The sequence below is a fragment of the Leucoraja erinacea genome, chromosome 1 (assembly GCF_028641065.1).
Source record: "Leucoraja erinacea ecotype New England chromosome 1, Leri_hhj_1, whole genome shotgun sequence".
NCBI lineage: Eukaryota > Metazoa > Chordata > Chondrichthyes > Rajiformes > Rajidae > Leucoraja > Leucoraja erinaceus.
The window spans coordinates 15,131,922-15,155,820 of NC_073377.1; the positions used below are offsets into that span (position 1 = coordinate 15,131,922).

At 41.2% G+C, this 23,899-nt stretch overlaps 1 protein-coding gene and 1 long non-coding RNA gene across 15 annotated transcripts in view; one reads left to right on the forward strand and one right to left on the reverse strand.

The window, feature by feature from the left end:
* nsd2 (nuclear receptor binding SET domain protein 2) overlaps nucleotides 1–23,899 on the forward strand; it is a 99,574-nt gene that overhangs the window by 55,792 nt on the left and 19,883 nt on the right. For all 9 annotated transcript variants that reach the window (XM_055653761.1, XM_055653292.1, XM_055653212.1 and 6 more), the window contains 7 exons: nucleotides 2,352–2,552; nucleotides 4,301–4,480; nucleotides 9,587–9,743; nucleotides 10,371–10,576; nucleotides 13,987–14,099; nucleotides 16,362–16,631; nucleotides 17,225–17,341. In XM_055653761.1, the coding sequence (XP_055509736.1) occupies nucleotides 2,352–2,552; nucleotides 4,301–4,480; nucleotides 9,587–9,743; nucleotides 10,371–10,576; nucleotides 13,987–14,099; nucleotides 16,362–16,631; nucleotides 17,225–17,341 (1,244 nt within the window). The remainder of the gene's footprint in view (nucleotides 1–2,351; nucleotides 2,553–4,300; nucleotides 4,481–9,586; nucleotides 9,744–10,370; nucleotides 10,577–13,986; nucleotides 14,100–16,361; nucleotides 16,632–17,224; nucleotides 17,342–23,899) is intronic.
* Nucleotides 10,268–23,899, reverse strand: part of LOC129708393 (uncharacterized) — a 44,073-nt gene continuing 30,441 nt past the window's right edge. The window contains exons 4-6 of one of the 6 annotated variants that reach the window (XR_008725366.1): nucleotides 20,940–21,209; nucleotides 18,773–19,136; nucleotides 10,268–13,264 (exon numbers count right to left, since the gene is read on the reverse strand). This is a non-coding gene — a long non-coding RNA (uncharacterized LOC129708393). The other 5 variants (XR_008725360.1, XR_008725359.1, XR_008725355.1 and 2 more) reach the window with 5 other exon arrangements.

Below are 23,899 nucleotides of genomic sequence, written 5' to 3' on the forward strand. Positions count from 1 at the left end.
ATAATTCACATATTGTCCATTTGTAGGTTTTCACTACACCTCAGTACAATAAACAAAACATTTGTCTAGTGTTTTTATAGTGAGTGATTTCAATGACAAAAGTACATTTGTCTAGATGTAGGATTAAAAAAAATATATATAAACTGCAGGAGAGGGTGCTAATTCATGTAGAACAGGCATTGTCATTGGGCTGTGATGATTTTTGTTTGGAATCTTGAATGATCACTGAAATTGCCCTTATAAGCGAATTTGGTATTCCGAAAAATGCAAGGAATCATGGAATTTGTTAAAGGTCAAACGCTATAAATAAAAATCGAACGAAGCACTGTAGATTCAGTGAGTATAGTTTGGCTTTTTTCAATTTTGCGAGTGGGAGACTTGGGGGGGGGTAGACTGACCGCCAGCGACATTCTCGAACCCGGGTCCCTAGCCCTGCTGAACCGCTACTGGGTCGTCCCCGTCTTTCCCCCCTCACCCCCACTCAAGTGTCCCATCCTCGCTCGGGGACGAACGGACACCAGCCACCACGCCCACAGCCAGCGCGGAGAACCCACAGCCAGCGCCCGTGCCAACTCCAGCCCACCTCCGCTCCAACTACAGAAGAAACCCACCCGCTCCCCGATGGGCCTCTCCGGCGACAAGTGGCAGTTCGCCCACGGCCTGGCCGAGCTGTGCTCCCTCAGCCGCCACCCCAAGTACAAGCCATACCTTGCACACCACCGGCTTCTGCCCCTACGATACCCGCTGCAACTTCATCCACAACCCCGAGGAGGAGCGAGGGCCCATTTTCAGCAGGATTTCGGTGTCGGACTGAGGGTTGGAGGTGGAGAAGGAAGTGAATCAGGGTGTTGCCTCTCCCAAGCTGGGTTGGGTGCCATCTGCCATAGGGTATTACCCTCCCCTCCAGGAATGTAGGGGCTGTTGTACCCTAGTGTGAAAGACTGGAGGGGGCAAGGTGCGGTGGCATTTTTCACATTTGAGACAATGTAAGTTCACAACAGCCACTGGAAAAGGCAAGAAGCGCGGCAGTTACCGGCCCGCTTGGGAGTCCCCCCCCCCCCCAGTCCAGGGCTGCCGGCCAACCCGGCGGACAGGCAGAGCTGAGCTGGAGCTCGGCTGCAAGTCCAGGGCTGCCCCACCAGTCCACGGCCACCCCAGACTGGGACGGGACACCGGGGAGGGGACGGGGACGGGGTCCGCCCAGCAGCAACTGAACAGCACCCGCAGCGACAGAGAGCCGGGCCCGACCCCGACCATGGACGAAACGCAAGCCTGCACACAATGCAGCACCACCGTTGCCTAGACTGTTTATAGCTAGTGACCTATGACCTGGGCATGCACAGTCGGAATATCGAACTCGCTTTTTGCTAAACTAGTTTTGAATTTCGAATGTAATCCTAACTTCCTTTGACCAGAGACGAAACCTATCATCTGTGGGTTTAAAATTAAGGTGCAGTCAGGGTAGATATAATGTACCAGCTATCATCAACGCGCTAACTTACCGGGAATTCTAAATTCTCTTGCCATTTTGAATTTAGGTCGACCTGATTAATTAAATGGTGCAATTTCTTGACCACAACTGTGTTTAATATTTGAATTGGTGCACAATGTCCTTGTATTAAAATTATATTTCTGGATATTATTTGATTGTTTAGTTTTTAAACCTTATCAGTCACACAAATAAGGCATAAATAGGACCGATTATTTTGAACACACATTTGTTTATTTCAACACCATCTCTGGATTTCTAATTTCCTACCCTTTTTATTACTAGGAAGGATTTATAGGTTTATAGTTTGTTTGGTTGTTTGTTTGTTTGTCTTTTTGCACAAAGTCCGCGAGCATTGCCACTTTTCATTTCACTGCACATCTCGTATGTGTCTGAATAATAAACTTGACTTGACTTGACTTGATTAAATGGTGTTGATACGATGTTTGAGTGGCCCTTTTAATGCAGGAGATAATTCCATAGTTTCAATCACTTCATCCATTGTTGGCCAGATAACTTGTTATGTACTATGATGGAGTGAACAACTTGCATTTATCTGCCTTTCTAAAAATAGCACATTTGGTGCAATTATGAATGCAGTCACTTTACAACCAACATCTATTTTGAATTCTGTTTGTCAGGTTTTTTGGATCCATTCATATGACTAACCAAGCAATTTAGTCTTGCCAAGAGCTACAAACGATTCTATTTATCATTTTTAAAATCAGATAATATATTTTCCTTGCAATGCTATAGCATCGATTGTGTCGATTGTATGACTATAAAAACAATGTATCGATTGTATGACTATAAAAACATGCATTGATTTTTATTGTTTTTTAATGCAATTTGTTTTGTATAGGTGTTCACACTTGCTTTGTGTGCAAGAAGAATGGGACAGATGTTAAGCGTTGTATTGTTCCTTTGTGTGGAAAGTTCTACCACGATGACTGTGTGAGAAAATACCCTCCAACTGTGTTTGATAACAAGAGATTTCGATGTCCCCTACACATATGTGTCAGCTGCCATGCCACAAACCCCTCTAACCCCAGGCCAACAAAAGGTGCAACATTTCTTGGATAAATGTACATTTTATAAATTGGATGGGAGGGCGAGGGGTACAAACAACAAATGCGTAGAAAATGGTTAACTGTCTGGTCGCTTCAGGAGTTCATTAAGGGGAGAATATTACCATTCACGTATACAAATGATTATCAGCTATGAACTAAATGCAGCAATTTAAAATTTGATCAAAAATTAAGGAACAAATTAGTTTGGTCACTATGCATTCTTGAGATCAGCTTGGCAGTAAAAATTACAGCAAAAAGTTAAATAACAGTGCTTTGAATCAAGCATCCGAAGTAAGGAAGATACTGTTGAAACATAAAATGTTGGATGGAAATTTTGGGTCTTAAAAGCTTGAATAATTTGAACAGCAATTTGTTTTAACAATCAGGAACTAGGAAGGAGGCCATGAGCTCAGGATAAAGAAAAGGCACGTTAAATTTCTTTACACAATGATTTGTAACTCATACCATGAAGGTGGAGCCTGGATAGTTTATTGGGGGAAAACTGTCTTGGTATTTCGCTAAGATAATGAGTGAAAAAGAGGATAAATATGTGAAATTTCAAGTTTTGAAACCGCCAAATATATCATAGTGATCTTGACCCTCTTTACACTGCATAAAAATATGCAGTCATATAGCAATTCCCTGGGATATGTCACATATGATACAGGCCCAAGGCAGAGGTAAGTCATCAAGGGTGTATTAATTAAGATTGAGAGGCTGTGACCAGTGGGTGCTGCAGAGATTTATTTTGTGTCTTCAGTCGGTCACAATCAATATCAATGATTTGGATGATGAAAATAAGTGTAATATATCAAATGTTGCCAAACAAAACAAAGATTGATGGCATTGTTGAGTGTGAGGGAGGTGCAGAGACTTCCTTATATGAACTAAATGAATGGGTAAGGACATCGCAAATGGAGCATGATAAGGAAAAATTGAAGTTATCAATTTTGATAGAATATATGGGAAGATGGAGCAGGTTTTAAGAAAGTGAGAGGTTGAAAGGTGTTAATTTACAGAGGGATCAGGGTGACTTTGCATATGTAATATGCAGACTTAGCAAACTGTTAGAAAGGCAAATGAATGGGCAAGGACATGGCAAATGAAACGTTTTGCAAGAGAATTTGTACACGAGTAGAGACATCTGACTCCAAACAGGCAACCTTGGTACAGTGGCTTCTGGAATATTGTGTACGGCCGTGGTATCCCTAGGAGGAGGAAAGATATAATTGCAGTGAAGGCTGAAGGTAGAGGCAGAGAATTGCAGTGAAGCATTATTGCTGGATGGTGGGTTTGCCATTCTGAGCCAAAGTAGATTTGGCCGATACTGATCTGCATTTCGAAAAATAAGGGGTGACATGATTGAAATGTGCAAAATACTTATGAAGCTTGTCAGGGCTATTTCCAAAGATAATGTTTAAACTGGCTAGGATACTTTGAATGAGTGCGAGGCATTTTTAAGATACAGTGTCAGCTAAATGGGCTTGACGGCTAAGTTATGGGGTTTATTGACGAAGGCTGTTCACAAGTTTTTAGACACTAAGCCAATCACTGTATATGGAATATACAGTATATCACTGTATACAGAAATATAAAAGAGCAGTCTTTATCTTGAAAGGCAGAGAGATGAAAATGAATCTTTCTTAAGAAACTTTTATTAATGTTCCTGCATGAATTTACTGAAAATATAGTAAGTTGCAATTACATTTGAAGGATAATGATAAATTATCTTTTTTATCAGGGCGAATGATGCGCTGTGTTCGTTGTCCTGTGGCCTATCATGGAGGAGAGACGTGTATTGCAGCAGGGTCTGTGATACTGACAGCCAACAGTATTATTTGTACCAGCCATTTTTCTCCAAAGAAGGGGTGCAGACATCATGCTCATGTCAATGTTAGCTGGTGCTTTGTATGTTCAAGAGGTTTGTCTATATATATTTTTTCACTGCTAGATTTCTTGAATTTACTTTTTAACTCACTTAATTATTACAGCATTAAAGGGTGCCATTCTGACTGCCCAGTCGATAATCTGTGAAAGTATCAATCAGCTCAATTCAATCAAGCGTCAAGCAGCTCAATTCAACCCCCCCCCCCCCCCCCACTCTCACTCTGTAGGCTTGCAAATTATTTCCTCTTGTATAATTATGCAGCTTTTTTTTATGGGCACTACAATTGAATTTGCCTCTTCAATTACCTCAGGCAGTGCATTCCAGGCTCCCATTGGCACTGTATTTCTAAATGTTTTGTGAATATTTTGCATAACAACTGATTCAGATTTTCTCAAATTGCTACATTCAGCAACTTGCTAAAATCTTTGCTTCAGCCAATGTTTCTTGGGGCATAGAACTTGAACATTTGCTCTTTGAAAATCATTGCTTTTCACATGGCAGCCATTGTGGCCAAGCCAGCTAAAGATTTAGATTTCTCTAAATTTTATTTACCCTATATAAATAAATGTATGGCTCAATGATTGGTATAGTGGAAGTTGTCTGGTCCATTGACGTCACAATAGTAGATAAAAGGGTTGCCAATCTCTGTGATCGTCTTTATCTGAACCGAGCTGGGATTGGGGTTCTAGTGAACTGCGTAAGGAAGTAGATTTTACAGTGAATAATGGGGGAGCAAGGGTTAAGAATTGACAAGGTGTGGTAAATCAGAGTGGAGACATGATTGGACAGAAATAATAAACAGACTGACAGAATAAGACAACCCGTACAAATCTTGGAGGAAATCAGCATTTATGCCCAGAGATTACTTATAATGAAAGGATAAAATTTAAATGCATTGCATTTAAAACAAAGATCAAGTAAGACGAAAGTGAAATCTGATGGCCATAACATAGACTCGGGGTGGCACAGAATGGTATCAGTATTTGTATTGATTTATTATTGTCACATGTACCAAGATACCGAGAAAAACTTTGTGTGATATCCATTCAAATCAAAAAAGAAACGAGGAACAGCAGATGCTGGTTTACAAAAAAGACGCAAAGTATTGGAGTGACTCATTTGGTCTGATGGCATCTCTGGAGAACATGGATCGGTGATGTTTGGGTTCACAAGCCTTCTTCAGACTGACTGTAGGAGGAAAGGGGTTGGAAAGAAAGCTGGCAGGGAGGAGGAGCAGAACAAAGTCTGGCAGGTTGATGCAGTGAAGGGGCAGATGGTTGGCAAAGGCCAGAGATGAACTATACATGAGTGCAATGAAGCCATACATAAACACAATAAGTAGTGCAAAGAGAAGAATACCGGGGATGCAGAATATAGTGTTATTGTTTTTGTTACAGTGAAAATACAGATAAAACAAGCTCAAGGGCCACAATGTGATAGGTTTGGAGAATATTCAGCTTAGTTTTTGAGAGACTGTTCAGTAGTCTGTTGGGCAAGAAACTTCCTGAATCTGATGATACATGCTTTCAAGGGTTTGTATCTTCGGACTGACAGGAGTGGGAAGAAGAGGGAATGATCAGGGTGGATGTGGTCCTTGATTTTGTTGGCTGCTTTCCCAAGGTAATGAGAAGTGCACATGGAATTGAGGGAGGCTGCTTTGTGTGATGGGCTGGGCTGCATCCACAAATCTCTTCAATTTCTTGCGGTCTTGGGCAGAGCCATTGCTAAAACAAGTTGTGATGCATCTCAAAAGGATGCGTTCTGAGATACATACGTGGAGGTTTTGTTGGAGATGTGCCGAAGTTCCCTAGTCTTTTGAGGAAGTCGAGGCATTGGTGTTCTTTCTTGGCCGTAGCTTCATTCGGTTGATGAAGGATAGATTATTGGTGATATATATATGCCCAAGAGCGTGAAGCTCTTGATTATCTCCACTACAGGACCAGTGATGCTGCCTTTGGCTTGTACACCATCTCATTTCCCGGTTAGTCACTAGCTCCTTCATCTTACTGACATTGAGAGAAGATTGTTGTTCTGACACCATGGTAATAAGTTCTCTATCTCCTTTCTGTACTCCATCTCGTCATTGTTTTGAGATTCGGCCTACTACGGTGGTGTCATCTGAAAAAGTGTACAGAGTATGTGCAGAATTTAGCAGCGCTGTTATGAGTGTATAGAGAGTATAGTAAAGTTGCAGCACTGGTATTGAGAATGCTCATGTAAGATGTTTTTCCACCTATTTGTGGTCTGCAGGTCAGGAAGTTGAGGATTCAGTGGCAGACGTGTGTGCTGTGTCAGGAGTTTGGAGATTAGCTTGGTTGTGACTAGTGGATGACTATCAAGGAGACATTTTCAACAATTCTCCACAGAATCCCCAGCCGCAGTTGGAACATGTTTTAGATTAGATTCCTTTATTGTCATTCAGACCTTCCGGTCTGAATGAAATTTCGTGCTTTTGTAAATGCTTTCTGTTCATTTTCATGTCATCTCTTGATATTGTGTGTTTTCTAGAGGAAATCCATTTGGCAAGTCAGATAGATGTTGAGCATTGATCTTCAAGAGTGATTTAACTTGGTGATCTTAAGAATTGTGAAGAATTAATAAATTGTTTCTTCAGGATTTCACCAGCCTTATCCAGTTTAGGTATGAAAGGGAAGCTATCCAAAGTTTCTCTCATTCAATTTCTATCACAAAGAAAAGAGTCACAAATAAATGAGATTCCTTTGATCGAATGTTGGTTTGATTCTCTGCAAGAATTTCCTCAAATCGTTGTTGCTGCAACGAGAATATCAGTATCTCCCACTAAAAAAAAATGGTGATCAAAACCCTGCCACACCACCACCCCCCTGCCCCACAGTAGCCAGCCCATCTCTGATCAAATTACATTCATAACTGATTATTCCACATGTTGTTTTGTGATCATGAAGGAAGCCAAGACCCTCCCTTTAGCCTATCCCTGCATCTGTCCAAATGCCTTTTAAATGCTGTTATTTACTACCTCAACATCTTCCACGGGGAGCTCATTCCACAAACCCACCAAGTTTCCAATGGATTTAGGAGCATCAATTACAAAAAATAATGCGGTTTCCAAGTTATTTCGAAGTGTTTTTTAGTTAATGGCAGTTGAATGAAATGTAAAGTTAGACTAATTGCGCAAGTAAGAATTTTTTAAATACATTTTGCTTTAATTTTTCAGGCTTAGGCTATTGCATAACGTTTCCAGTGGATTCAGGAGCATGAATTATAGGATAAATTGATTTCCAAGTTATTTCACAAAGGAGCAGATAGTTTATCTTCCTTGGCTTTGTCGACAATCCTAGAAACATAGAAACTAGGTGCAGGAGTAGGCCATTCAGCCCTTCGAGCCAGCGCCGCCATTCAATATGATCATGGCTGATCCAAAATCAGTACCCCGTTCCGGCTCTTTCCCCCCCCCCCCATATCCCTTGATTCCCTTAACCCCAGGAGCTACATCTAATTCTCTCTTGAAAACACCCAGTGAATTGGCCTCCACTGCCTTCTGTGGCAGAGAATTCCACAGATTCATGACTCTCTGGGTGAAAAAGCTAGAGAACGAGGTGGGATGTTGCTGTGAGCCAGGTAGTAGGATAGGTGATCAAAGTGTAAGTCATAAAAGCAAGGAGCGGCACGATGGCGCAGCGGTGAAGACCTGGGTTCGATCCTGACCACACGTGCTGTCTGTACGGAGCTTAATTGGCTTGGTAAAATTGTAGATTGTCCCTGGTGCATAGGATAGTGTTAGTGATATGCGAGAATCACCGGTCGGCACGGACTCCGTGGTGTGTCTAAACTAAACTAAGTGAAGCAAGTATTACGAAGCAACAGATCGAGAGGTTTGCAAAGGGAATTCCAGAGCTAGTGAGGGTGTGATGGCCAGTGGTGGCATGGAGTGGGCTGATCAAGAGGTCAGATTTGGAGCTGTGCAGAGACCTGAAATGGATGGAAGATGAGCGTAACTCTCGGAGGGATTAGAAGATGAGGATATGGTTTAAAACAAGATATGTTGAGGGATTGGTCCCCAGCGGGTGTCGGGGAGTGATCGGTGAACGGGAGATGGGGCAGAGGCACCAGACACAAGGCGAACAATATCGGCATCCATTAACTTTAGGTGTCCGATTGAAAGTTTTCCTCTTTTTGAAAAAAAGAGATTCTGATGCCACTTCCATAATTATGGGAGCACAAAAGTGAGGCAGAAGGGATGTGATTCAGAGTCATTTACAATCAGCTGCATCGCATTTTGTGGGCAGTATGTAGGAACGTTGTTTGAGTTAGTATTTTAGTAAACATTCGTGGCTTATTTTTAGCAAGGGTTCCGGTTTTTAAAAAAAAGCTCCTTGTTTCAAGTAGTTTGTTTCTTAAGTAGGAAATTATAAATTGGCTGATGGCCACTTCTGTAACAGCCACTAATGTGTACTAAAGTACAATCACAATAATACTTTATTAGCCAAGTATGTTTTGCAACATACGAGGAATTTCATTTGCCACGTCAGTCATACAAATAGAAAGCAACAGAACACACAAAACACATTTTAACATAAACATCCACCACAGTGACTCCTCCACATTCCTCAGTGTGATGGAATACTTCCCCGTGCCGGACGATCGGACCCTGGGTCGGGGCTGGTGGAGGCTCTGCGTTCGTTGGAGCTCCCGACTAGCTTCTAACGACTGCGAGCTCGTGAAGGTAAGTCCGCAGGTTGGAGCGATCCCAGGCAAGGGATCGGCTCCGATATTAAGTTCGCGCCCCGCGGTGGGGCTCAGGGACAATCCGAGGAGGCCTCCAGCTCCATCGATGGGAGGCCGCAAAGCGACCGGAGACGCGACTCGGAAACATCGCATCTCCGGCAAGGTAAGAAAGTGAAAAAATGTTTCCCCCGACCCCCACTTAAAACAAACCGGAGAACATTTACACAAACTTATAAAACACACTAAAAAAACAAAAGGACTGTTGGCGGGGCTGCCAATCGTTCGGGGCCCTGGATAAAGTAAATACAATACTTTGCAGCTGAAATGCTTAAATTAATTTCTGTGACATATTATGTGATGCCATTTAAGTACAATACTTTTGTTTCTTGTAAACATGTTCTATGAGCAACTCTATTTTTTGATTATTTTCTGCAGGGGGGAGCCTTTTATGTTGCGAATCCTGTCCTGCAGCATTTCACCCAGAATGTCTCAACATTGATACCCCAGAGGGGAGTTGGTATTGCAATGATTGCAAAGCAGGCAAGAAGCCACATTACAAAGACATCATCTGGGTAAAGCTGGGTAGCTACAGGTCAGTTCAAATAGAGATGACAGTGTCATTTTTGAATTTTGGTTCAGAAAAGCTAATCATGATATGACAATGCTTTGCATGGCAATTAAATTGGAATTCCAAGCTGGAAAGCAATTTGTAATTCCTTGTCTAGTTGTAAAGATTCCATTGTTTTGCAGAAATTTATATTTGGCAATGAAGTACTGCTCTTTTTGGTTACATCCTTGCCGTGAATCTTTTGACTGGGAGATCTGTCTTGAAATTTCTTACAGCATGTTGAACTGTGAAATATGATGTGTCCCTGGCTTTATCTTGGTTGAAACTAGTAGAATTATGTTTGGATCAGTCTTCTAATTTGTTTGTACTTTGATATAATATTGCCTCGTATTAATGCTTGTCCTTCCACAATCCTTTTGAATTTTATACTTAGCCATATGATGCCTAACCTTCCAAATTGTTCTACTAGTTTCCACTTTTATTTCAGATTTAAAGTTTTCTTTGTACTTTGCTTTGGCCATTGGTTAGCAATGTAATAGAGAGACCCATTTGATGTATTTAACTAATCTCTTTAATAAAACAAAAATTGCTTGTTACAATAACCTAGATATTCTATTCTATTGATAAGCTGTAATGTGTTTCCAAACACAGATGGTGGCCTGCAGAGATATGTCACCCAAGGAATGTTCCTACTAATATTCAAAATATGAAGCACCAGATTGGCGAATTCCCAGTTCATTTCTTTGGATCAAATGACTACTTTTGGACCCACCAGGCACGTGTATTTCCTTACATGGAAGGCGATAAGGGAAGCAAAGATAACAAAATTAAAAGTCTCAGCAAAGCCTTTAGAAAAGGTAATGCTATTAACTTAAATTATTTCTAACTAAATGTTTGTTTCTGACTTTTAAGATTCCTGTGCCGTCTTGTCATTTAATGTTTTGAAGAGTTTGTATTTCCACTTTTGCGAGACCACGTGTTGGCCAGCGCTTAAAATAATGTATATTGTTTACAATTTGTTTTTTCACTAAGGCACAAAATAAATCATCTGCGCCTGACATGAAAAATTAAAGAAGGTCAGATAGAGTACAAGGGTAGACTGGTGAACAACATGTTCTTTTTTAAATCCTTTTTTTGAATACGTATGTAACAAGGAAAAGACTAGCCAGGGCTGGAGAGGTCTAGAATTAGACAATTTGGGTCTGTCATTCATCTGTATCACAACCGCTTATCTATCTCGGCACCATTGTTCTGCATTAACTTATCCATCAATTCCCTTAAAAAATAAAAAATAAAAATCTATTCATATCTCCTTAGAACAAACTTAAAATGATTCAGCCTCCCCAACCCTCTGGGCTACTAAATTCAGTCTACCTGAAGAAGTTTCTCCTTGTTTCAATTCCAAATCGCCTTCCCCTTATTCTGGGACTGCAACTAATTCATTCCGCTTATTCTGGGACTGATTAGATTCCACAGCCAAGACAAATGTCTTCCCTGCATCCACTGCAAGAATTTCTTAATTATCAATGAGATCACTTCTCATTCTTCGGAGCATGCAGGCTCAATCGCTCTGCAAAACAACAAATCTGCCATTAACCATGAACTAGTGAATCTTCATTGCACTCTGTAGCAAATGTAACCTTTTGGGAAAGGAACTAAGACTATCTGCAATACTCTGAAAATGGTCTCCACAAAGCTGTGTCATTGAAGTATATTTACTCCTGCAGTCAAGTTCTCTCTTGATCAAGACCAACCTATGATCTGCAAATTTCAACAGATCCTTGCTATTTATCAGGCTTTAACCATATAACAATTACAGCACGGAAACAGGCCATCTCGGCCCTACAAGTCCGTGTCGAACAACTTTTTTCCCTTAGTCCCACCTGCCTGCACTCATACCATAACCCTCCATTCCCTTCTCATCCATATGCCTATGGAGGCTTTAGCCTCCAACTTTTTGTAAATATTAATTTCCTTTGTTCCTCATGCTCACTAGGCCCATGGTTCTTAAGTATTCCTGAAGGTTTATTTTTAAGCTGCCTGTGTACGCAGTAGTTTTGTGATTAGTCTGCCAGTTCCTTGTCTCTGTTATAAATACTTTAACCTCTCTATGTAGGGAATCCCATTTGCCCTAGCTAGTTTTTCCTTTTTACCATTTTTACAGACTTGCTCGATTCTGTTTTTATGTTGCAACAGTTTACTCTGATATTCAACTTCTCTTTCTTGATCAATTTCACTATTTCCCTTTGCAAGGTTTTGAAATACTTAGCATGCTCGGGTTTATTGCTGTTTCGGACATCCGTGATATATTATTATTATTAATTTCTCCCTTCAGCCACGGGTGGACCACTTTTCCTGTTGAATTTTGTGCTTTAATGATTTTTTGTTTACAATTAATTTATTATCCTTGTGATTGAGGCAGTGCAGCGTAGGTTCATGAGATTGATCCCTGGGATGGCGGGACTGTCATATGAGGAAAGATTGAAAAGACTAGGCATGTATTCACTGGAGTTTAGAAGGATGACGGGAGATGTTATAGAAATATATAACATTATAAAAGGACTGGACAGGCTAGATGCAGGAAAAATGTTCCTAATGTTGGGCAAGTCCAGAACCAGGGGCACCAGTCTTAGAATAAAGGGGAGGCCATTTAGGACTGAGGTGAGAAAAAACGTTTTCACCCAGCGAGTTGTGAATTTGTGGAATTCCCTGCCACAGAGGGCAGTGGAGGCCAAATCACTGGATGGATTTAAGAGTTAGATAGGGATCTAGGGGCTGGTGGAATCAAGGGATATGGGGAGAAGGCAGGCACGGGTTAATTATTGGGGACGATCAGCCATGATCACAATGAATGGCTCGAAGGGCCGAATGGCCTCCTGCACCTATTTTCTATGTTTCTATTATTGCTTTAAAAGCTATCCCAATTCCTTCTACAACCGCAATAACATTAGCAGGACTGCTCTGGCAGTTGACCCATTGTTTCTGCTTGCTCCAGCCCCACTGAACTGCAAATACCTCTATTCCATCTTGTTCCCTCTTGTCCAGTCCCTTCAGACCTACATCCGAATCACTTCACTTCAATAATTTTCCATTCCTTGGCCCCCATTGCCTCATCTTGCCATGGATGTCCAGTGTCTTTGCATCTCCATTACCCGCTAGGAAGGCCTCAAGGGGCCTCCTGTTCTTCTTTGAACGGAGACCTAATCAGTTCCCTCAACTAACACTCTTCTTGCTGGCAGAACTTCTCTTTTGCCTCCTCTCACTTTCTGTGTCAAAAGTGGGAACTTGCATAGGCCCCCAGCTGTGTTCAGCTTTCACCTCCCAAAACTATGTGACCTTTACCACCAAGAACAACAAGGGAAGTAGTTGGGTGGAAACATCACCACCAGCAAGTTGTCCTCCTCATTTTCACGATTTTGAAATGTCATCATTGTCACTGGATCTAATGCCTGGAACTCCTCTCCAGTAGTATTCCAGGAGTATCTTCGCCAAAAGGACTGCAGTGATGACCAATCAATGCTAGCCTGCCAAGTGAACGCCTGGTCCTGAAAATGAATAATAAACATGTCACTTGTGCTTCTTTGTACTTGTTTCATTTTTGTCAATTTCAATTTCTCCATTGTCCCTGAAACATTTTATATTATCTTTGCCCCTCCACCTTTTGAAGACATGGGAAAGAATCTTTTATATTAAAAAAAAAACAACCCATAAACGTTTGTTACTTGGGACATACTTTTGGGTACATGCCATTCATGCTGCATTATTGCATGATCTTTGGTCTCAATCTATCGAGAGGTAATTAACAAGGGTAGAGTGCTGTGGCTCCTTTAAGAATAAAGCGCTAATATTCTTTGCAGACACTTTGAAAACCAAGAGCCAAACGTTTGATGAAAACTTTGTTCTCTAGTGCATCTGGCTTATGAAAGCAAAGTCATACGTGAATACACCAATATTTATGTTGTGAGTTCTGAGAGTCATGCAGGCAGCTCCAGGCTCTTGTTCCACCTGAAGCTTACGTTTCTGATCATTTTTCAATTATATAAAACTACGCTCCAAGTGAGCACTGGAAATTTTTGTTTTACCAAAAGCAACACATATTTGTATAACGTCACTTGTGAGCTCTACCATTTTTAAATTGAACTGTTACTAAAGTATTATTTGCATTGTGAAGTTACAGTTAAACTTTTGTCTGGTCATAATGAAATTGAAGCGTTTTTGCTGGCCCTCTTTATTTTTAATCTTTTTTTGTTTTTTGCAAACATTTCAGCTTTAGAAGAGGCAGCAGAGCGCTTTCAGGATCTTAAAGCTCAGAGGGAAACTAGAGAAGCTCAAGAAAATGAACGCAATGGGAGAAAGCCTCCACCATATAAACACATAAGGGTAGGCATAAAGTCAAAGCCGATTATACATTCATGTCCATGATGAGTTCTATGCACATGTGCTTTTCAATAGCTTTTTGTTTTGGAAGTACTGATTATGATATAATTTAAAGGTTAGAGAACTCACATTTTGGAGGCAATGGTTCGGGGAGGGAGCAGTCAGCTTAATCCTCTACCTTGTACACAAAAGTACAAGAGGTGCTGAATACTTTTTCGCAGATATCTGTTGTTTTGGTAATATTCTGTCTGTTTGAAGTTGTTAAAAGAATTCTGTGCAGTGGCTGGTTAGAATGGATTTGGTGAATATATTAAAGCAAGAATGTTCAGTTTATGCAATGGGAGAGTTTAGGAATTCCACTTGGAGCCAGAGGTAAAAAAAATACCCACAACGGTATCTGAAAGAGCACCTGTCTGCTTTTCAAACATTTGCTAACAACATCCAATTTTAAAAAAATGTAAATGATGGAAATCTGAAATAAAAACAGATAATGCTCAAAACCTAGCAGGTCTGGTTCCATCTGTGGTCTGGGAAACCATAGAAACATAGAAAATAGATGCAGGAGGAGGCCATTCGAGCCAGCACCACCATTCATTGTGATCATGGCTGATCGTCCCCAATCAATAACCCGTGCCTGCCTTCTCCCCATATCCCTTGATTCCACTAGCCCTTAGAGCTCTATCTAACCAAACTGATGTCTCGGATGTTCAACCTTCTCTGACTAGGACCAGTCTGACTTCCTGCACTGTTGTAACCAGGCCCAGCATAAATGTGAGGAAAGCATTTCAGCTTCTATTTTGGCACATTGCAGCCTTCTGGACTCCATATCAATGTTCACAGCTTGAGAACTCACTTTGTGTGTATCTAAATTTGCCAATTCTATTATGTTATCCATCTTTGATATTTGGCTTAGTTTCTCTCTTTGAATTTCACCACGTTCATTTCCTTTTGTATTTTCACTTATCAGTCCATATTTTTCATAGCTGAGGGAGTGCAGCGTAGGTTCACCAGGTTAATTCCCGGGATGGGGGGGACTGACATATGATGAAAGAATTCTCTGCCGCAGAAGGCAGTGGAGGACAATTCACTGGATGTTTTCAAGAGAGAGTTAGATATAACCCTTAGGGCTATCAGAATCAAGGGATATGGGGGGGAAAGCCACGATCATATTGAATGGCGGTGCTGGTTTAAAGGGTCGAATGGTTACTCCTGTACCTATTTTCTATGTTTCTTTTGTTCATTTCCTCTTCTTGCTGTTTCCATTTAGCACATTGACTTGGTGACTCCAGCTGATTCTCAACATCAACAGTTTTCATCTTATCAGAGATTTAACTTATCCTATCATAGGATTTCAAACAATCTTATTTTCTCTCTTTCCTAGTTCTTACCAAGTCCCTTGACCAAAAAAAGTCAACTCTGTGTTAATTCCTACAGGTCCTGCCTGACCTGCTGAGTGTTATCAGAATTTTAACCCAAGATTGGTCACTTCCTTTAAGGAGGGCATGGTGTAATATCTTTTATTTGTGTACACCATGAGGAGTCCACGGAATAATTGAAGATATAAAACCAAGCCTCTTTGACAATCCACCAACTATTTTGGTAATGGGTTGTTTTAACAGGAACACGCAAAATGTTGAATAAGAGAATCTGAAACGATACATGTCCTTGGGACTTGAAAATGTGGGCATGAAATTTATTTGAAAGATATGTGCAGGGCAACAATTAGTTGAGTTTTTCCGGAGATCGCTTGACATAATCGATTGAATGAGTCTCCTTTAATTGCCCCAAGCTAAATGTTCTCCTCTATCTGATTTCAAATTGTTGACAAGGTAACAACAATTTTGCATTCTGATTTATTTTTTATACATATTTCAAGCATCATTAGTCCATCGTATAAAAAATACAATATTCAAATAGCTAAATCTACATTTCATATCAGAAAGGATTGCTGGATTTGGGAAATGTATTTTTTCTAAATCGTATACTGCATATAAAATAGTTTTGACGAACAATTGGGAATTCGTTTCACTTAATTAAATAATAATTTTATCGTGTCTTACCAATCCCACTACAGCCATCACACATCTTTGCTAATAATTATGAAATGCATTTCATACCTGTCTAAATTTAGAGTGTTGTATCATGTCTGTTGCTTCAAGGCTATTTTTTTTTTAAACTATACTGAAATATTCATTTCATCATTTTAAGTTTAAATGAACTCAATCTAAGTTGAAAGTTATAACTTTGTTTTTTTATTTTGAAAAGGTCAATAAACTATTTGGCAAAGCACAGATTTACACGGCTGACATTTCAGAAATCTCGAGATGCAACTGTAAGCCAACTGGTGATCATCCTTGTGGCCTGGATTCAGAGTGCCTGAATAGAATGTTAATGTATGAATGTCATCCTGCTGTATGCCCAGCGGGTGGACGGTGCCAAAACCAGTGTTTTAGCAAAAGGCAGTATCCTGAGTCACAAGTTGTCAAGACTGCTGGAAAAGGCTGGGGCCTCATTTCAAAGACTGACATAAAGAAAGTAAGTTATTAGAATGATGATTTTCATATTTTAAGGGCACTCAGTTTGGGGTAGCTGCTTCAGTAACTTCGCATGATTGATCGGCCTACTTGTTTGTCAAGAATGTAGACGATATGGAGCTTAATTCAAGGCATTTGCTAACACATCTGATGTGGACAGATGAGTTATATAAATGTGAACTGATTCTCATGTTGTCTTATGTCACTTGACCCACTGATTTTATGGCACTACTCAAAACATTCCCATAAACTCCTGAGCCTAACTTATTTTCTCTGGTAACCTCTATTCTTTCTTGTGTGTGTATCACTTCTTTGATTCTCCTGCCATCAAACCACCCTCGGGGCAAATTATGGTTAATCTTGCAATATATAATTTGGATCTGTAACAAAACTGAACACTCAAGGCAACCCCACACAGAAACATGTAAATTCCACACAGCAGCAAAGGTCAAGATCAAATTCAAGCCACTATGCAGCAGAAACTGCTATATTGGTGTACTGCTTTTAGGATAAAGAGCAGGAGAATAAAAAGACTGACTGATAGGTGTAGCTGCAATCTGTTTGTTCAAATTCTATGTGTTCTGTCCAATCCAGGGAACGTTTGTGAATGAATATGTGGGAGAGGTAATAGATGAAGATGAGTGCCGAGCAAGAATCCGGTTTGCACAGGAACAAAATATTGCCAACTTCTACATGCTCACTATCGATAAGGTAACTCTTATACTCTTAACCAAGTGATTAGAAAGCAAGGTTTAGACTGACTTATTTTAGGAGTCCTTAACAAATCCAAAGTACAATTTTTCACTGTTTTGTGTTTTCTATTTTTATAAAACAATTTAAAATATTCTTTAATACGAAGTAAATGGTATTATACATACCATATTGTTCAGGTGAATTTTTTGCAAGAAGCATGCTACCATGAATTGATTTTAGATCTACCAGTGAGTAAAGTGAGCTTTAATATTAAATGTAATTCTAAGTCGTTTTCAAATCAGTGCAATATTATGTATTGGAATACAATGTAGAAACATAGAAAATAGGTGCGGAGGATTCATTGTGATCATGGCTGATCATCCACAATCAGTAACCCGTCCGTGCCTGCCTTCTCCCCATATCCCTAAATTCTGCTATCCCCTGGAGCTCTAACTCTCTTTTAAATTCATCCGGTGAATTGAGAATTCCACAAATTCACAACTCTCTGGGTGAAAACGTTTTTTCTCATTTCAGTTTTAAATGGCCTCCCCTTTATTCTTAGACTGTGGCCCCTGGTTCTCGATTTCCCCAACATTGGGAACATTTTTCCTGCATCTAACTTGTCCAGTCCTTTTACTCCCTTTTCACTGCCGTTTAAAAATAATTAATTTTCTGGTTTCACTGTAAATATTGGAATAATTAAATTATCTTAACATAAAAATTCCATCTTCCTCTATCTCCTTGCTAACATCCAATGTTAATCATTTTTTGCATATTCTGGAAGTCGGGGGATATGGAACTAATACAAGAAAACAGTATTTAGGTGGAAATGCACAATGTTTTTGAGCAGCAGCACAGACACAAGGGGCTGAAATGTTGCCTGCTGCTTCCATTCATTATGTTCTTAATTTGCTTCTTTGAAAACATCACTTTCTGCTATGTTATCTTTTTGTTTGTGCACAATATGTTATCTTTTTGTTTGTGCACAATTAATGCAGCTGTAACTTTTAAAGAGATTGCGCTTTGATCATGGCATTGTTTCATGTTTTCCTTTTGGCATAGTTCTCTCTTTTTCATGAGCTGTTTCATAGAATTAAGAATAACTAATTCTAATCTGGTTTTGTAGGCTCTACAGTGGTTGATGAAGCCAATTTAACATTTGCAGATTCTGTCAAAAACCAAGACAGTGTTGGTGGTATTTTTCCAGTGCCTTGCAATACATGCTTGTAGGTATTCTAGGACTGAGAAATATGTCGAGCGACTGGGATCAATAATCCATGAGTTTTGTGCCAAGGTTGAAGTCTTGCTTTTCAAATATACTTTTTTGTCAATTGATTCGAGACTATCCTGATGTATTGAAGGCTGTGATGAATTTCATCGCTGATGTCTGCCTTGCCAACAGTTGGCTCCTGAGATGTTAGAAGTGTACCTCTTTTCCCAAAATCTCACCTGTGCTGAAGGGCAGCTAGATGCAAAAGAGAATAGTTGGTTGAGCACCTTTGGATGTTTTGCAAAACTCATCCTTTCATGAGTTTTGGTGAATAAATTGATGATGGCTTGGATCTTGACCTGTGATTGCGCCCAAAAGCATTTAACATCGACATACAGCAGCTCGACTACTGAGGTTTCTGGAGTGTAGTCGCCTTAGGTCGAGCAGTTTCTCATTAGCTCCTGTCACAAATCCACAGTCTCGTTATCCTCATTCAGAAAGATGATGTTCCAGAGGATCTCAGTGATGCTGTAATCATGACCATTTTCAAGAAAAGAGAGTGATCTCGGTGCTCTGACACAGGAAAAGTTGTCACCATCGTGCCTTTAATAGAACAACTCGCATTGAAAAGTGGTGTCAATTAAGACCACATTATTGCCCACCAATTTTCTCAATATTTCTTGTTGCAATGGTGCATTAGGAAGCAACATGGAAGGCAGCAGAGGGTGATGGTGGGAGGTTACTTTTCGGAGTGGAGGCCTGTGACTAGTGGTGTGCCCCAGGGTTCGGTGTTGGGCCTGTTACCGTTTGTCATCTACATCAATGATTTGGATGAGAACATGCAGAGCAAGATTGGCAAGTTTGCTGATGATACAGAAGTCGGTGGTTTTGCAGATAGTGAAGATGGTTGTGAAAGATTGCAGCAGGATCTTGATCGTTTGGCCAGGTGGGCTGAGGAATGGTTGATGGAATTTAATGCAGAGAAATGTGAGGTGTTGCATTTTGGGACATCTAACAAGGGCAGGATCTACACAGTGAATGGTAGGCCTCTGGGGAGTGTTGTAGAGCAGAGGAATCTAGGAGTGCAGGTGCATGGTTCCTTGAAGGCCGAGTCACAGGTGGATAAGGTGGTCAAAAGGGCTTTTGGCACATTTGCCTTCATCAGTCAGAGTATTGAGTATAGAAATTGGGATGTCACGTTGCAGTTCTATAAGAGGTTGGTGAGACCGACTATTGTGTTCAGTTCTGGGCACCATGTTATATGAAAGATATTGTCAAGCTTGAAAGGGTTCCGAGAAGATTTACAAGGAAGTTACCAGGACTAAAGGACATTGAGGACCAGAGGACATGGGTTCAAGTGAAGGAGACAAGAATTAATAGGAATCTGAGGGGTAACTTTTTCACACAAAGGTTGGTGGGTGTATGGATCAAGCGCAGGCAGAGGAGGTAGTTGAGACGGACTATCCCAATCTTTAAGAAACAGTTAGACAGGTAAATGGATCGGACAGGTTTGGAGGGATATAGACTAAGCGCAGGCAGGTGGGACTAGTGAGGTTGGGACATGTTGGCTGGTTTGGGCAAATTGGGCCGAAGGGCCTGTTTCCACACTGTATCACTCTATGCATATGACATTCTTGAGGGAACCCAGGTGACAGGTTACAAGTGTAGTCTTACATACACTTCCTTGCTACCTACAAACAAAATGAAAATGAGTTTTTCATGGAATCTTGGAGGAAAAACTATTTTGACGTTTTATATTTTCATGGAACAAAATTGCTACAACATTTCAAAGTCGGGAAGCTTTTAATTCTAATTACTACAGTCTTGATATCTTTCTGTGTTTATGAGAATCGAATAGCTTTCTACAGTGTGCCACTACCCTCTCCCTTGGAGGTCGCTCTGATTTAACTGGCTTGAACTGGCTAGTAAAGGCCAGTCCCCAGCATCATTGGTAACAACTGAGTCCAATTGGCTGCTATTAATTGACCACCTGAACCAGGTCAGCCTACTCTATAAAACCCGGGCATTTGAGCCAGAGAAGGAGACTGAGAGGATGAGAGCGGATGCAGTAGGGAACGTGGAAGAAAAAAGAGTGAAGGCTGCCCCAGACCTGTCACAGGTTCATGGATGTCTGAGCTACTGGGACAGACCCGGGACCACCAACGCTGTGTGGTTAAGACTGAACTGCTGGAAAATAACCCATAGTCAGTCACTGCTTCGACCAGAGGCTAAGACTGAGTGGCCAGGGTAAGTTTGAGATCCCAGAACCACTTTCTGCCCCAGACAATGATGGACTGAACCAACATATACACACACACAGACAAAGAGTGGTCGTTAGATTAATCCACAGACCACCATCGTCGCTTCTCCAAGCCCAAAGCTGAAGTGCAAGGACGAAAGCAGTACCGTCAGCCACCTCTCTTGACACAAGGGCGAACCGCAGGAAGAAGCCTGAGATCGCCACGCCGCCTCCTTCAAAGACCAGGACGAAGCTGCTGGGACAAGCCTGAGATCGCCAATGTCACTGCACATGCTCTCTGACGGCGAGGAACAGTGCCCCAATGTGGCCCTGAACTCTTTCCATTGTAAATAAAATAAATCATGTGAGTTCACCCAAGTGTGAGCGTTGGTTTGGTGACTGTAGAACCCGGCGTCATTCCCCCAACATCACAACACCTAAATTAAAACATGCAATTATTAGACTTGTTAGTGACCAGATATTTTCATGCTTCTACATTTGTGAACTGGCTAATTTTGAAGTTCCAACAAAAATAAAAGATAATGCTTGGTGTGATTTTCATATTACGCAGGTGCTCATATTCATGATCGGGCAACGTGGAAACACATTCTTTGGCCCACAATGCTTACCTACATTAATATCGTTTTTGTAACACTTGGTCAAGTACTTTGTCTGCAATGGCAATTCAAGTGCTTGTCTAGGCAGTGTTAAAATATTGTGAGAGTACTTGCCTTTTCCAGCAGTGTGATGGAATTAGTTCCATTAGGCAGTGTGTTCCAAATTCCAGTCTCACTCCAGATGGGAAAAACTCCTTGTCAGATCACCTCTTGTCCATTATTTTCATAAGATAAGTGATAGGAGCAGAATTAAGCCATCTGGCCCATCAAGTCTATTCCGCCATTCAATCATGGTTGATGATTAAAATTGTACTCTCTGATACAATTTTAAACCATGCTATCTGGTTTTAGATATGTCTACTAAAGGGGAAAAGTTCCTAATACCTGCCTTATCTGAGCCCCTTTAAGTTCTACTATCGGGCCACTTCTATCGGGACACCCACCCCCAACCTTCCTCACTCCACGGAAAACAAACTGCTGTCCAGCCCTTTTTCATAAATGAAATGATCCATGGTGAATTTCCTCTGCAAGCGCACTCTCATCTTAACTATTGTGTTGTGACCATTAAACAAAACTGGTCTGGTCTAAGCAGTGTTTTATACATTTGTACCATATTCTCCCTATCTCACATGCCCTGATCATCACCTTATCAACCTTCAGACTTGTACACCAGATTCCAACTACTCCTCAATGTTCCTTGGGACACCACCATGCATTGTGTATTCCTATTTGTATTCGTCCTCCCAAAGTGCATCACCAAGATAAATTCCATTTACCTATGCTCTGCCCATCCATCTTACCTGGATTGATACAATTCTTTAGCCCATGACTAATTCCACCTGCATACCACCATTTATTGTGTCATCTGCAGACTTATAAATATAGAAAAGATGATTTAATAAGAGTATACTTGTGAACCCTATGATCACATTTTTCTTCAGTGCAAGACATTCTTGATGCTGGTAATCAATAACAATAAAAGGAAAAGAAAACTTGAATTTATTGAACACCTTCCATGATCACTAGATACTAAAGTGTAGTTTGGGGGTGGCGCAGTGACGCAGCAGCGGAAGTGTTGGTAACTTACAGCTCCACAGAACTGGGTTAAAGCCTGACTACGGGTGCTGTCAGTACGGAGTTTGTACATTCTCCCCGTGACCATGTGGGTTTTCATCGGGTGGTCTGGTTTCCTCCCATACTCCAAAGGCCTACAGATTTTTAGTTGACTTGGCTTCAGTAAAATATTGAAAATTGTCCCCGGTGTGTAGAATAGTGCTAGTGTATGGGACCACTGATCGGCACAGACTCGGTGGGCTGACAGGCCAGTTTGCACCCGAGCGGTATGAACATTGACTTCTCTAATTTCAGGTAGTCCTTACTCTCTCCTCCCCTTCTCAGCTCTCCCTCAGCCCTCTGGCTCCACCTCTTCCTTTCTTCCTCCTCCCACCCCCCTCCTACACATCAGTCTGAAGAAGGGTTTTGACCCGAAACGTTGCCTATTTCCTTCGCTCCATAGATGTTGCCTCACCCGCTGAGTTTCTCCATCATTTTTTCTACCTGTGATAATGATCTGTTGAGTGTTACTTTAGACCTTAGAGATACAGCACGGAAACAGGCCCTTCGACTCACCGAGTCCACACCGACCAGTGATCACTCCGTACGCTATCCTACACACCAGGGACAATTTACAATTTTTACCAAAACCAATTAACCTCCAAACCTTTACATCTTTGGCGTGTGGGTGGAATTCGGACCACCTAGAGAAAACCCACATGGTCGCAAGGAGAACGAACAAACTCCATATAGACAGACAGTTCCATACAGACAGCACTGCAACCACCCAAGTTGTGGTGATGTTATTCTAATGATGCCATTGTATTGCCAGAAGGCAGCCAGCTCAGCCAAGCGCTTACCCCTGTCATCACATGAGATTTAACACCTGTCCCTATACCACTACACCATTCCATTCAATGATATCTGCAGCCCTTTCCGGTGAAACCGAGGTTCACTGGGACCTCTTCCAACCTCAACTAGTGCATTTGGTGCTCCCGTTGTGGCTTCTACACCAGCGAGACCAAAAGTAGACACTTTTTGCCAAACACGTTCTCAGATAAGGCCTGCTGGAGTTCCAGAATGCTAACTATTTTAACTTTCCTTCCCACTCCCTTATTGACCTTTCTACCAGAGGCCACATGCGAACTGGAAGGGCAGCACCTTATATTCTGCTTGGGTAGTCTCTATATCAACGATGTGAACGTTAAATTCTCCTAATTCGTAATATGCCCCGCTCCCTGGTGTGTACACATTTTTCCCACCATCCCGATCAGCCTACTCCTTTCTCCTCCTCTGTACGCTCATTTCCCACCCCACCCATCACCTTGTTCCCACATCCCTCTCATCTATATCCCTCCCCCCCCAGCTTTGTATCACTCCATTCCTTATGTGACACCCTTTCGTCTCCTTTGGATCTCCAGCCTTCGTCATTATCTTCATCTATCTGCCAGGCACCC